Source organism: Xenopus laevis, chromosome 1L (genome assembly GCF_017654675.1).
Source record: "Xenopus laevis strain J_2021 chromosome 1L, Xenopus_laevis_v10.1, whole genome shotgun sequence".
In the NCBI taxonomy this organism is placed as follows: Eukaryota; Metazoa; Chordata; class Amphibia; order Anura; family Pipidae; genus Xenopus; species Xenopus laevis.
In genome coordinates, this window is record NC_054371.1 from 176,984,303 (window position 1) to 176,999,458 (window position 15,156).

The 15,156-nt window shown below is 38.6% G+C and overlaps 1 protein-coding gene across 9 annotated transcripts in view; it reads left to right on the top strand.

The window, feature by feature from the left end:
* atxn2.L (ataxin 2 L homeolog) overlaps positions 1–15,156 on the top strand; it is a 57,270-nt gene that overhangs the window by 29,016 nt on the left and 13,098 nt on the right. For 6 of the 9 annotated variants that reach the window (XM_018250007.2, XM_018250051.2, XM_018250034.2 and 3 more), the window contains 5 exons: positions 1,865–2,047; positions 4,999–5,187; positions 5,543–5,638; positions 6,802–6,872; positions 8,442–8,755. In XM_018250007.2, the coding sequence (XP_018105496.1) occupies positions 1,865–2,047; positions 4,999–5,187; positions 5,543–5,638; positions 6,802–6,872; positions 8,442–8,755 (853 nt within the window). 9 annotated transcript variants of the gene reach the window in all.

The window sequence follows — 15,156 nt, forward strand, 5'->3', positions numbered from 1 at the left end:
AAATTGTTAACAGCTGACCCAAAATGTGACCCGGAAACTTGAAATAACCACCATTTTTAAAGTGCACAAAAAACTACCTGTATGTATGTTGTCAACTATTTCTCTAATTGCTTCTAAGAGAAATTAACTGACTTAGGGCTGCTCACTTTAATGGTAGCTGGAGCCTCCCACTCTGAGAGGTAGACTGGTTCCTGCATGCTCACAACTCTTCTTCATAGAAGAACTATTGTCTACACAGTGCTAAGAAAAGAAACCACTTCCGTGGTGTGAAATGGAAGCATTCTGCTAAATCTTGTGTTTCCGATACAATAAACAATATATTTGTTCACAACCCTTAATCCAAAGCAAACAAGGCCATGTAGTCAATGTAGCTTTGCGATTAGTTCTGAGTGATACTGCCCATTATTCAGCAATTGTGACCTTTTGTTGTCTGTAACTGGATTTTTCTACTGGCAATACATTCAAAGACTACTGTGAACTTTGTTTCGTGTGAATGAGTGGGTCACAATTATGGTGTGGACCCATAAGACTATGGCCTGAATTAACCGCATTGCAGCTGAAACATTTTTTCATGGTGTGATGTTTTTATTTATATTTACTAGTCCATTCACTGGATGTCAAATATTGAGGATTCTTTAATCTGAGTGCTGTATACTGGGTCAGTTTTTTTTAATTTATTTATTTTCCTTCTCCTTTTGGTTCGGTTTCATTTATAGCTAACCGAGTAGTACTGTCATGCTCATTTATTTATGGCTAGTTAGGTAGTGTGACCTGGCTTTTTATATTTTCCACAATTGTTTTAATTATTCTCAAGCCTAACACTAAACCAGATGCTAACGCTTAACGGCCAAGTGGGAATGTACATTGTTTTTGTGTCGGTTTTTTATTCTTTTTTTTATTTATTTATTTATTTATTTATTTATTTATTTTACAATTTTTTTTTTTTTTATTTACTCCTGACGCTGGCAAGTGGGTGGCTCCAGCTGCAGTTGCTGCAATGTTGATTCACCTTTTACTTTGCCTGAAACCTGCTCCTAGGAGCAGTTGCAGTTCATAACATGCTATGTAGGCACTTTTTTGTGTCATTACGGTATATCTAAAAAGGTTAAAAATGTGGTCATAAACAACTTAAACTGCATGCTTCTGGTTATTTTACTTTACCCTTTTTACATCTCTGAAATAATATCGCAACACAATGTCCGTGTAGGATTTTCTGTTTCATAAAATGAGACTACTGAATGAATGAATGTGTGTGTATATGTGGATAGATAGATAGATAGATACCCAGCTGCATTTGTAACTATTTAAACTTCTACTTAAGCCTGTGGCTGCACTCTTTTATATTATATAGATAAGTGGATTTTATGTGGACTGATTTGGCCTAGGGATGGAGTCCACAGCCAGTGGGTTTGCACAAGGTCCCCATATCCATGCAATTGTACTTATGGCCAGAGGAAAACCACTGCAGCAGGATTGCAAACAGCAGATGTAGTTCAGTTGGCTACAACGTAAAATGACATAGTATGGCAATGTTAGTTCATGTCACTGGTGAAATTGACACTTTTGGCTGTAGCAATGTTGGAATTCAGCAGTGTACTTTAGAGGCCTTCATGTTTTGTGTCAAACTCTCTCGTTTGCCCCCCCGTTCTTGTAAAAGTAATTGAGATGCAAGAATAAACATACCTTTGAGATTGTTGATGACTGCAAAACCACCCTAAATTGCTGTTATCGTATTTACAATTGCTTGCTTCACACTGCCTATAAATATAGGTTTAAAGGCATCACTGTCTATACTTCAAACTTGTCTCGCTTTGGGTTTTGTTTTATGTTTTTTTTTTTTAAGGCTTTATTTTTATCATTTTAGGACCTCCAAGGATGTCTCCTAAGGCACAACGTCATCCTCGTACTCACAGAGTTTCAAATGGCAGGGGCACAATGTGTGGAGGATTAGAATTTGTTTCTCGCAATGAAGCTGGAGAAGCGTCTGTGCAACCTGTGGCCCGAAATAGTTCCTCAGGTGGAACATGGTCTTCTGTTGTGAGCGGAGGCAAGTTTAGAATTGTGTTTTTTATTTATTTATATTTTTTTGGTTTTTTACATTTTGCTTTTTTTAAACAATACCAGGCAATCTAAATAACGCCATTTTAAAAGGTTTAAAGCCACTCCACACCACCTCCACTGAACTTGTTCAAAATGTGATCAGGATCACTGCTTGATCTTGGGGACAATGGGGGTACTGATATCAAGTTTCCAAATCAGCCTTACCAAATGGTAAATTTACCACAGCTAACTGTAATAAGTGGAACTGTGGAGTTGGAGGAACATTTACTCTTAAAGAAATCACAAACCACATTTGAATGGGCATGTTCAAATTCAGTAGCACAAAAGACAAGGGTGGCAATGAGGACCTCTGCAGGGAAGGTGCAGGTGAATCCATGGGCATTTTGTTCATATGGGACTCCAGGGGAATAGTTTTAAGGCCTTGAATGCAGTTTTAGACATTGCACCTTTATTAATAACAATCTCTGAAATTTTTCACCTTATATAGTTGGATAGGTACCTCAACTGCCTATGACTAATTCCAGCCCATGAATATGATTATTCAGACAGTCATCATATCTATTTTTAGAGTTGACAGGAATACTGTTGTTAAAGTAGAACTAAACCCCCCCCGTACCAAAAGCCCTCCATAAATGCCTGCCATTTGCACCCCTTCCCTCTCCCTCCCTGCACTGAGCATTAGTCAAAAAACAACCCCTTAAAAAAATCTGCCCCTAAAATGCAGCGGAACTCCAGGGCATCATCTTTCGCTGCTTTGTTTTCTTCCCAAACCCTAATTTACATATTCAAATCTGAGAAAAAGTGACATCATAGGTAGATCAAACATTGTCAGTTTGAGTTGTCCAGAGCTTTAAAGTTGACATGGTTTGATTGGACACGATTATGAATCCTACAAAAAAAGGGCTGGTTGTCAAATAATGGGATGGTTCAAATTGTTGGCGATGCAAACAGAACACCACCATTTGGTATCTAGTGTTCCACACAACAAAGGTGTTTTGTACAGAATATGCCATCTACCGTATATACTCTAGTATAAGCCAAGTTTTTAAGCACCCAAAATGTGCTGAAAAAGTCTACCTTGGTTTATACTCGTGCTGATTGTCGCAAATGTATAGAAAGGACATGTTCAGCAGAACACGCGCTCTTGCATGCGCTTTGCTAGGGAAGAACTGGCACTTAAAGGGATACTGTCATGGGAAAAAATTTTTTTTTCAAAATGAATCAGTTAATAGTGCTGCTCCAGCAGAATTCTGCATTGAAATCCATTTCTCAAAAGAGCAAACAGATTTTTCTATATTCAATTTTGAAATCTGACATGGGGCTAGACATTTTGTCCATTTCCCAGCTGCCCCATGTCATGTGACTTGTGCCTGCACTTCAGGAGAGAAATGCTTTCTGGCAGGCTGTTGTTTTTCCTTCTCAATGTAACTGAATGTGTCCCAGTGGGACATGGGTTTTTACTATTGAGTGTTGTTCTTAGATCTACCAGGCAGCTGTTATCTTGTGTTAGTGAGCTGTTATCTGTTTACCTTCCCATTGTTCTTTTGTTTGGCTGCTGGGGGGGGGAAAGGGAGGGGGTGATATCACTCCAACTTGCAGTACAGCAGTAAAGAGTGATTGAAGTTTATCAGAGCACAAGTCACATGACATGGGGCAGCTGGGAAATTGACAAAATGTCTAGCCCCATGTCAGATTTCAAAATTGAATATAAAAAAATCTGTTTGCTCTTTTGAGAAATGGATTTCAGTGCAGAATTCTGCTGGAGCAGCACTATTAACTGATTCATTTTGGAAATTTTTTTTTTTCCCATGACAGTATCCCTTTAAGGAAAAGAAATTTAGTGAAGATCAGATGAGTGTCTTTGGTGTTGCCCAGCATCTTCGTTGACTATAATAATCCCATAATGTTTTACACTGTATTGTACAGTTTTGTTTTACAATGCAAATCAGCAAGCAGTCTTCTAAAAAGTATACCATTATGTTAAAGTTGCTGCTTACTAACTGATCCGAAGACTGCAGTGACTCCTCCGTGCTGCCCATACTTGTTGTTGTAATCTCCCCCTTCGTGGCTTGGTCCTCCTTCCTTAGACCTCAGCCCTCCCCTCTCTGCTCTCGTCACTCAGTCCTCCCGCCCTCAGCTCTCGTCACTCAGTCCTTCCCCTCTTAACCCTCTGTGCTCTGCATGAAGTTTGTGAGCTAGCGTTGTCATGTCAGATTTGAGCATGGAGGGGAAGGGCTGAGGAGGGAGGACTAAGTGATGAGAGCTGAGAGGGGAGGGCTGAGGGCTAAGGAAGGAGGACCAAGCCACCGGGGGGGGGGAGATTACAACAACAAGTATGGGCAGCACAGAGGAGTCACTGCAGTCTTCAGATCAGTGAGTAAGCAGCAACTTTAACATACCGGTAAACTTTTTAGAAGACTATTAGACTGCTTGCTGATTTGCATTTTAAAACAAAACTTTACAATACAGTGAAAAACATTATGGGGTTATTATTGTCAACGAAGATGCTGGGCAACACCAAAGACACTCATCTGATCTTCACTAAACTTCTTTTATATAAATGACTGTTCTTCCTTAGCAGAGCGCACGTAGAAGCGCAAGTTCTGCTGAACATGTCCTAAAATGCGTTTTTCGCCCTAGGCTTATACTCGAGTTAATACATTTACCCAGTATTTTTAGGTAAAATTAGGTACCTCGGCTTATACTCTAGTATATACGGTATGCCTTTACCAAATGAGCAATTGGTTCCAGCAACACTGTAGAAAATAGAAGTTCATATTTTAAGGCAAAAGGCTTGACTTTTAAAAAGGAATGCACACTGTTACATACACTCTCACTGAATGTAGTATTTATGGATGATGTTTGTTTTATTTGTGTTCTGTGTAGCTTCCTTGACTATTTTTTTTTTTTCTTAAACCCTTTATTTTCATTTAACAGTTCAAAGGTTATCGCCAAAGACACACAGGCCAAGGTCTCCGCGGCTAGGAAGTCATGCACCAGGTTCAAATGCGACTTCGCCCCAGCCTGGGACAGTGCCTCCGGAGTCTGTTTCTATGCCAGTGCCTGCCGCATCCCCTACACCTGCTAGCCCTGCATCTGATAGGGCTGTTACTCCCTCTTGTGAAGGTACATCGTTAACATTCTACAATAATATTTCTAGAAATGTAACTGTCTGTTTTAGCTTTTAAATTCACAAATGTCTTTTAGGGTCCTTGGAAAACAGGAATGATGACTTTTAGCTTAATGACTTTTGTGTCCCATACATGGGCAATGTAGCAGAAATTAGTGTAAGGCCACTAGAGCAACTGTTAATCTTATTGTATTTGGACACCTATTAGTTTCCAACTTTGCCAAAGTAAGTTAGTAATACAGTGGCCTTATTTGATAAAGGTGCAGTAAGATATAGATCTCACAATCCATATGATGAACTTTACAAGAGCCTACAACAATTCAAGATTAAAATGTTGTCATCCTTTTGTAGCAAAAGATACAAGACTACAAGATCAGAGACAAAATTCCCCAGCTGGTTGTAGAGAAAATAGTAAATACAGCGAATCTAGCAAAACTGAAAACAAAGGTAGGTTCAGTATGCTTTCTCCATGACTGGAGTGTGTGTGTGTGTGTATTTTACCTTTTTGTTCATAAGCAAAATAAATGAAAGTTGTAGTCAAATTATGATATGCTTATCTTATTTTTATGTATTCTTTGTGTTTACTCCTCACCCCTGAAATTAGCAAGGTTAATTATTTTTCCCATAAAAACCTATGCCTTGCTAGTTTTTGATAACTTTGCTCATCTTCCTATGAAATGAGCTTAAATCTCCTTTGCACACAGTGTAACTGCCACAAATGGTGTGAAGGGCTCACTCTCACTGGACTGGTTTGTACTGTGTAAATTTGTGTTTGTAATGTTTTGCATTGACTAATTGTCAAACTAAAATGAAATGCAAAAAAAAATTAATTACTTGACGTTTCGAACAGAAACCACCATCTGGAATGAAAGTTTCTGTGTGAGAATAAAATGTTGAGTGACACACCACACAGTATTTCAAACTTTAAGGGAAAAATGAAACCATATTGTGACCATACAACAACATTTTAATTTGAAATACTGAAGATAAACTTTTGCACATGTAAACTGGGTCCTAAAGTGCTGCATTTTTGCCTTCACTGTTACAAAGTCACTTCTATAAATATATTTTAAGGCTTTTTGTACTAGTGATGTGCAGGTTGACCCCGAAACCTGAGGTGACTCCCGAGTAAGCCACTGGTTAGGAAGGTTTGGGTTGAAATTATCCTAACCATTTGTGGGTTAGGGTTGGGTTTAGGTGAGACTTAACTGCCTCCAATATTCCTGATTTGGGACCAGAGGCATGCACAGAGTGAGAATACAATATTCTGGGTTGGGCGCAGTTCAGTTTTTCAACATTTGGCAGGTCAAGGTTTTGTGGGGTAGAATTGGGTGAAGGCTGAGTTTTTCCTGACCGACACATCACTAGTTGACACCCATTAAAATTCTATAATTTTTCTTCATAACGGTTTATAAAAAAAAAAAAAGTGCTGTAAATTAAATCTCCATCTCATTCAGTATGAATGGGATACTCTTCAATCTCCTGATTCCACAGAGGGAGAGGATATAATTCATACACATAATTTCCCAAAATTCATTTGTGGTTTTTTGTTTTTAGATTTACTATGTATATATTGCCCAGTCACTTACATGAATTTTCCTGTTTTAAAGCAGTATCTCCAATGGCTTCTGAACAAAGGAAACAGCTTGATGATTTAAAGAAATTTAAAAATGATTTTAGGGTAAGTTTATTTTTTTTTTTTTTTGTACATTTGTATCTGTCCTTACATGCAATAGTACCGTCACAACATTTTTCAAATCGAAACGGGTCTTTTATTCAGAATTGAGATGCACTATTTACTGTGAGATGCTCATGCTATAAATGTTTATTTACAAGGTTGAAGCAGCCATGGGGCTACTTTACATGGGAATTCCTACATTTCCATATATATTTAGAGTTGAAGCTTCGGTCACAATTTTAATTTAGGGCAACTACAGAAAACCCATCTTCCATAAGCTCCATTTTAATCAAATAATTAAAAATTTAAAAAATATTTCCTTTTTATTTAATAATAAAACAATACTTTGTAGATGATCCTAGTAAAGATATAATTTAAATGTTTTTGGAGGCAACACAATCTTGTTGGGTTTCTTTAATACTTAAAATCATTTGTTAGTAGACTTAAGGTATGGATACCCATCTGTCTTGTTGATTTCTATAATTTACCATGTTACTTTTTAAATGTTGTTAAATTGTGTGTTATATTTTCTGTTAAGCCTATGCTTTTGTTTTATGCTTATTACATAAGGGTACCCCCATTACAGTGCCTCTAAAGATGGTTGTCTTGGAGACACTCGTGTAAGAAAATGATTAAAACGAACAATTGCTAAATAGAGTTTATAAAAATGGGGAATGTCAGGCAACGTTTATTGCCACACTGGCCAAAATTGTTGAGAAAAGGAGCTGGAACTGATCTCTAAACCTAGCTGTCCGTAAACTTGGTTTTCAGTAACTTGTCAGGTGCCTTGGAAATTGTATATCTGTTCAAGGAACAAATCTTTTAACATTGTACCATCATAAAGTTTGAATTTGTGACTGGTATAGAAAGTTGAATGCAACCTAAAAAGACCACAGTGCTTTGAAATAGCACTTTTTTTTTTTTTAAAGTTTCTTGATATTTTAGAATACCTGATATAGAGTCCTGCGTGGAACCAATTTCTAAGACCCAACCCCACAACCCTCGACCCGAACCGCAACCCGCATATTTACCCACTTAGATCCGCTACCCTACCCGGTCCCGCAACTGCCTAATCCGTAACCCGCTGACCACCATCAAACAGGAAGTGATGTTGCTGCAAACCAGAAGTGACATCATCAAAAGTGGGTGGGGACAGAAACAAGTTTTGTGAAACTTTAAAAGGAGTAAAATATGGACTATAGTACTAAAGATAAGAAATTTAGACGAGACACCCCACCCGCATCTATACCCGCACCTCCTCATATCCTCTCCTCATTCCGCAGGGTTCCTGCTGTTTTTGTGGGTAACCCTGGGTACCTGACCCGCTGCAGGACTCTAGCCTGATATATCTTCTGAAATCCATAATTTTAGTATTTGGACCATATTTGGTTAGAATAGCAACCACATTGTCAAAACATAATTGATCTCCTCTTTATGGTTGTGTCTTGGCAAAGCCATCAGTTATACATGGTTGGCTAATTTCTGGGGGGGGAAAATACTGTTAAAAATTTGTTTAATTTCTATCCGGACAAAGCGGTCCACATCTAACTGTGCTTTTATTAAACTTTTCAGCTACAGCCCAGCTCAAGTCCTGATGCTTTGGATCAGTTACCCGTCAAAAGTCGGGATAGTGTAGAAAAGCCAAGGGATCCGTTGAAGGAAAAAATGGATTCAAATGCTAAAGAATCAACAAGTGAAAGCAGCAGTAATGCCACCACTAGCAACAACAGCAGCAAGCCATGCAGTCCCAGCATTTCACCATCTATTATCAGCAGCAGTTCTGAACACAAGAGAGGTCCAGAGGTAACATCACAAGGTGTACAGACCTCTGGGCCTTCCAAACAGGATCGTGATGACAAGGATGACATGAAGGAAAATGCTGCAGAGTGAGTCTTATGTTGTTTTGTCAAACTTCAGATGACCAGAAAGTGTTCAGTTTTAATTTTCTTTTTCCAAGCACTTTATATTGGCTACAATGCTAAAAGGTAACCCTTATTAATGTTTGCTTCACTGAAATTCTGTATTGTATCTTTGTTTTATGTCTTTGTTGGTTTACATTAAATTCTTTTTGGCCATTGTAAACCTGTTTTGTTTGCTTTTAATTGGCCTTTATGCTTTTTATGTTATATTAAGGGAATTGGATGCTGTTGGATGAATAGCTTTTACTTGACCAAAATATGATCAAATAAGTAAAAAAAAAAATTACCTTGCTTATAGCAATGGCTTGCATAAAACTTTCCTCTAAAGGTTCTGATAAATTCTAAATTGAATCTAAATATACAGGTATAGGATCCCTTATCCCAAAACCCGATATCCAGAAAGCTCCGAATTAGGGAATGGCTGTCTCCCATAGACTCCATTTTATCCAAATAATCCAAATTTTTAAAAATGATTTCCCTTTTCTCTGTAATAATATAACAGTACCTTGTACTTGATCCCAACTAAGATATAATTAATCCTTATTGGAAGTAAAACCATCTTATTTGGTTTATTTAATGTTTAAATTAATTTCTAGTAGACTTAAGGCATGAAGACCCAAATTAAAGATCCGTTATCAGGAAAACCCCAGGTCCCGAGAGAGAGAGAGAGAGAAAAAAAATATGTGGAGGATGAAAACAGAAAATTTATCATCAAATCAGTGTTTTACTGGTGATGCACTACCTTCAAAAATCTTCATGATACTGTAAGAAAATACACATTCTTATACTTGAAGGAGCTTGTAGTCCAACTGATTACCATCCTTTACATTTGACTGGTCCAGTAAGTTATTCAGTCTACAGCATTTCTTTTTAATGCAAGCGCTGCATACAATGAAAAAATACATGATAAAAACAGATTGTCAAAATGATCAGTAGATCCAGAAATCTAGCCTGCTAAAAATATTGGCAAATACTTTTTTTTTTTTTTTTTTTATGAATGTAATTGACAGCTGCAAGTTTAAAGGGAAACTGGCACTAGAAAACATGTTAATACTGCTGCTCCAGCAGACTTCTGCTCTGAAATCTGTTTTTTGAAAGAGCAAACCGATTTTTTTTATATTTATTTTTGAAATTTAACATAGTGCTGGACATATTGTCACTTTCCCTGGTGCCCCCAGTCATGTGACTTGTGCTCTGATAAACTTGTCACTCTTTACTGCTACACTGCAAGTTGGAGTGATATCACCCTCCCTTCTACCCCCGAAGCCCATCAGCAGAACAGTGGGAATGTAACCAGATAACAGCTGCCTGGTAGATATAAGAACAGCACTCGATAGTAAAAATCCAGGTTCCACTGCGACACCTTCAGTTAAATCGAGTAGGAGAACAAAATAGATGGCCAGAAAGCGGTTCCATAGTGCAGCACTGGCTCTTTCTGAAAGCACAGGACCAGGCAAAATGACTTAAGATAGGTGCCTATACACCGATAAAAAAATATACTTGTTGGTTCAGGAATGATTTTATATGTTGGTTCAGGAATGATTTTATATGGTAGAGTAAATTTATTTGCATTGTAAACAGTGTAATTTAGAAATTTAGAAAACTACACAGTTAAAATAATGACAGAATCCCTTTAAAGGAAAAGCAAACACTAAAGTTTAAAAACCCCTACCCTACATAGTCCCACCCACCCCCCAGCCTAGCATCTACCTCAGACAAATGCCCCTAACTCTTTACTTACCCCTCGCTGCAGATTCTGTCCAGCGGAGTTCACGGCAGCCATCTTATTCTCTTGGGTAATCTTCAGAATGATACCGGCGTAACAGCACATGCGTAGTTCGTAGATCGATTTTCTGTTTTGCGACAACTGTGCATGCACCGAAACTCACAAAAATTGCCAAAGCACCTGTCTCATTCTGAAGATTACCGAAGCAGCCGTGAACTCAGCTGGACAGAATCTGCACGGAGGGGTAAGTAAAGACTTAGGGGATTTGCCCGGGGTAGCAGCTAGGGTGGGAGGAGGGAAGGGGGGTCTATGTATGGTAGGGGGGTAGTGGTTTTTTTTTTTGTTTTTTTTTTTAACTTTAGGGTTTAGTTCTCCTTTAAGAATTTGTAAAATTAAAAAAAGTCTCTCTGGTTCTACTAATCATATTGTCAAAAAGCTTTCTATGAGGGTAACCTGATCATTCATCCTATGCTCTGTTTCCATTGACAAGGTTAGTGATTTAAGCATCTCTACTTGTGTACTGCAGTCTGGTGTATGAGTTACTGGATGTGTGACTTATCTATGGCTTTTTTCAAGGCTGGGAGCCAGTGGATTTGCCTAAATAGAAAATATTGCTTCCAGCATTATCCCCACATGAAGGTTGAACTTAACTGAATTGGATTGGGACCACACTATTAAAAGCAAAACTTTACCTTCAGAATGAATTCTTTACATTGCCTCATATAAGCCAGAGTGGGCACTTAAAGGGAATGTCAACCTAATTCTAAGAAACATTGCAGTAAATATTCATTACACACTTTTTTGGGTTTTTAAGTTATTTGTATATGCATTACCTACCAATAACTGTTGAAAGATTGGTCTGTCCTGTTTGTTGTGGTGGCTCAAGCTATTGATACAATGTAAGACAAGGCAGCTGATTTCTAGACCTGTCTTTGATGGGGAACGAAGACTTTTGCAACATTGTTTAAAAAGTAACAACCAGGAGTTCAGCAAATGCTGCTTCCAAAAGAAAAGTTTTTACAAATAACTTTAAAAACACTGAAATTTTTTTATATGGAAAATTCTTATTTTGGGGTTATTTTGCCCTTTAAACACTTATATGGCAATTTTGCTATATAGGATTATCCAGTGGTACATAGTACTAGAAAAGTATTTTTATAAATGGTTAATTTAGTGTTTTTATGCATGATATAAAACATTTTTTATAGAGTCCTGCAATGTTCAGGGGTGTAGTTTCCTTTAATGATCAATGTTCTGCCTTTTGTAGAGGTCTGTTTGTGATTTGGTACAAATTACCCTAGCAACCATGCATTGATTTAAATAAGAAACTGGAATTTGAATAGAGAGTCTGAACAGAAAGCTAAGTTCTAAAAAAGCAGCAATAACATTGCATTTGTAGCCTTACAGAGCATTTGTTTTGTTTAGAGGGGTCAGTGACCCCCCAATTGAAATATGGAAAGAGACAAATCTTAAAAACCAAATAAAAAAACAGTGAAGAACAATTGAACAGTTGCTTAGAATTGGCCATTCTATATCATACTAAAAGTTGACTTAAAGGTGAACCACCCCTTTAAGATATGAAATATTGAATTAAAAAGACCATCGGTTAAAAATGTTAGACATTCACCCAAGCAATTTGTAATTAATTCATTCTATTGTACAAGTATAACATTGGTTGTCCAGAAGGCCACTATTCAGAAGCTCTTAATTAGAGGAAAGCCATCTCCCATAAAGTCTATTTTAGGCAGATCATATTTTTGTTAAAAGAAAAACTTCCTTTTTCAATCACAAAAACAATCCTTTTGGGTAGAATGGGTAGTCCCAGACATTCTGGATACTCAGTCTCATACCTGTACAGCTCTACAGAATATGTTGGTATGCTAAAAATAATAAATGCACACAAAACGCAAACTGGCAGGAGGCTTGCAAAGACCTGAGTTGTAGCAGACTGTTTGGGCTGAGTGTATGTTTATCAGTCCAGGCACAACACACTTAGTTGCCCTTTAATGCACAGTGTATCATGCCCCTGGCTGCATGCACATACCTCTACATGCCTATGCTATTGTATTTTGGGAGACTTGACAATAGACTGCTTTGGGTGTTCTCTACAAGAAAAAAAAGAGGATATAATGACGGAAAATGCACATTTGGTCGCAATAGTCTTCAGTGCTGGAGACAAAATCTGAACATGCCTTCATTAAAGTGAATAGGCGTTACTTCTGGTAGCAGTTTAAGCATGTAAAACTCATACAAAAATTGGTTAGGAGGCATTTTCATACCATTAAACAATTCCTTTTTTTTTTTTTTTTTTTTTTACTGGCAGCACAGAAATATATGAACCAACCAGTGCTCAGTCTGCAGATTTGCATTGAATAAGTAACTTCTTTGTCTAGTAGTCAATGGGAGAATTTGAAGGATTAGAGTCAGGGCACACGTTTAGATTTGGGGAGATTAGTCACCCTCTTCAGGGCGACTAATCTCCCCGAAGTGCCTCCTGCCAGCTAGAATGTAAATCGCCGGCGGGATGGCACTTGGAGCGCATCAGTTTCCTCGTGAGGCAACTTCGGGAAACGAGGAAGTTGCAACTTGGAGAACAAAATTCAAATTGATATCTCCCAGTTTAAAAACTTGAACTTAAAAAAAGTGACTTAAGCTGCTATATTTTATATGTATGGGGTCCGTTATATGCAAACTCGTTATCCAGAAAGCTCTGAATTGCGAAAAGGCCATCTCCCATATAATTCCTTCTATCCAGATAATCCAAATTTTTAAAAATGATTTCCTTTTTCTCTGTAATAATAAAACGGTAGCTTGTAACTAAGTTAATCCTTATTGGAAGCAAAACCAGCCTAGTGGGTTTATTTAATGTTTACACGATTTTCTAGTAGACTTGAGGAATTGTGGAACAATCCATTATCTTGTAAACGCCATGTCCCGAGCATTTTGGATAACAGGTCCCATACCTGTACTGTTCTTACTGTACCAACACAGAGGTTCAGCCCTATAACTGTAAAGTTCCATGCCTTCAAAGTTGTCCATAGGTGCTCCCCATCGTTGGCTTGTTACTCCATCTTTTGAGTGTCTGGTGAACTGTACATGCTTGTCACCCTCTGGGCTATTGAGAAGCTGAGCCCAATGTTATTAATACTCATGTTTGTATGCAAGTCTTGTCAATCTAGAAGACCAGTAACCTGCACATGTCTCTTCAACTAGGAAAGAGGCAATAAGTTAATCTAATTATCTATTACACGAAGTTTATAGGGCAAAGTGTTATAGTCCCCACCTGAAGGATCTGCCATGGACAACCTATTTGGCATGCAAAGGATTGGGAAGCGGCTGTCATTGGAGATTCTTTTTCTTGGGAGCATTGCTGTGTTTTGGTGGGGTAGGGGTCACCTGTTTAATAGCAAATCCTGTATTTGTAAAGGTGGCCATACACGGGCAGATAAAGCTGCCGATATCGGTCGTTTGGACCGATTTGACAGCTTATCTGCCCGTGTATGGGGGCTTCCGACGGGTCTTCCCGATCGATATCTGGCCACGATATCGATCGGGAAGGTTGGATTTTTACCCGACCGACCCGTCGGAGCCGCTTGGCGCATCGTAATTCGATCGTTCGGCCATACGGCCGAACGTTCGAATTACCCCCGATATAGCCACGCAGTTTAGTGGCATATCGGGGAAAGATCCGCTCGTTTGGCGATGTCGCTAAACGAGCAGATCTTGGAGTCTATGGCCACCTTTACTGTGGGTAATTGCACCTGAGAAAACTAACAACCTTTTATTATTGATCCCCAACTAACCCATTGGATGCAGGTGCTTGTTTTTGAATTCCTGCCTTTAAAGCTGGCCATAGACGCAAAGATCTGATTGTACGAATTAAGGATTTGTATGATTTTCGGACAGTGTGTGGAGAGTCCTGGAATTTTTAGTCCGGCGGCGCTCGTCGTTTGGTCGACCGTACAGGTTAAAAGATTTCTGTCGGCTGCCGATAATATCTCTGCATGTATTGCCGAACGTACGAATTTCAGAGGGAGACTATCACTAGCTTTGGTCGGACATAACTATCGTACGATTACTGTCAGGGGCAGAACATCGGCTGATCTGATCTTTTACTACTTTACTACTTTTACTACTTTATTTGATCTGAATCGGGGTTGCACAAACTTTTTGCAACAAGGGCCAGATTTGGTGAGGTGAAAATTGTGTGGGGGGCCGACCATTCAGCCCGACATTCTTTGAACCATGAACATTAAATTACAGGAATCGAGTAATCCTAGCAGTAATATTTGGGCACATTGGTGAAATGATCTGCCACTTGGTCTGTACTGCTGCCTGTGTGCTGAAGGTGTTAGTAATAGACACGTACTGGCACGTAGTGACACCATACTTCTTTAGTTTACTGTACTGGCACGTCAGTACGTCTATTGACACCTTTAGCCATAAAGAAGTATGCGAAAACAGCGCATCACTATGTGCCAGTACGTGTCTATTACTAACACCTTCAGCTCACAGGCAGGTCGGGAGATGGAGAAATCCGATCGTACAATGATTCATACAATCGGATCTTTGCGTCTGTGGCCAGCTTAAGGCAAGTTTTGGTTGCATAAAAAACAGGTGTACTGCAAAACAGAGCCTTCTG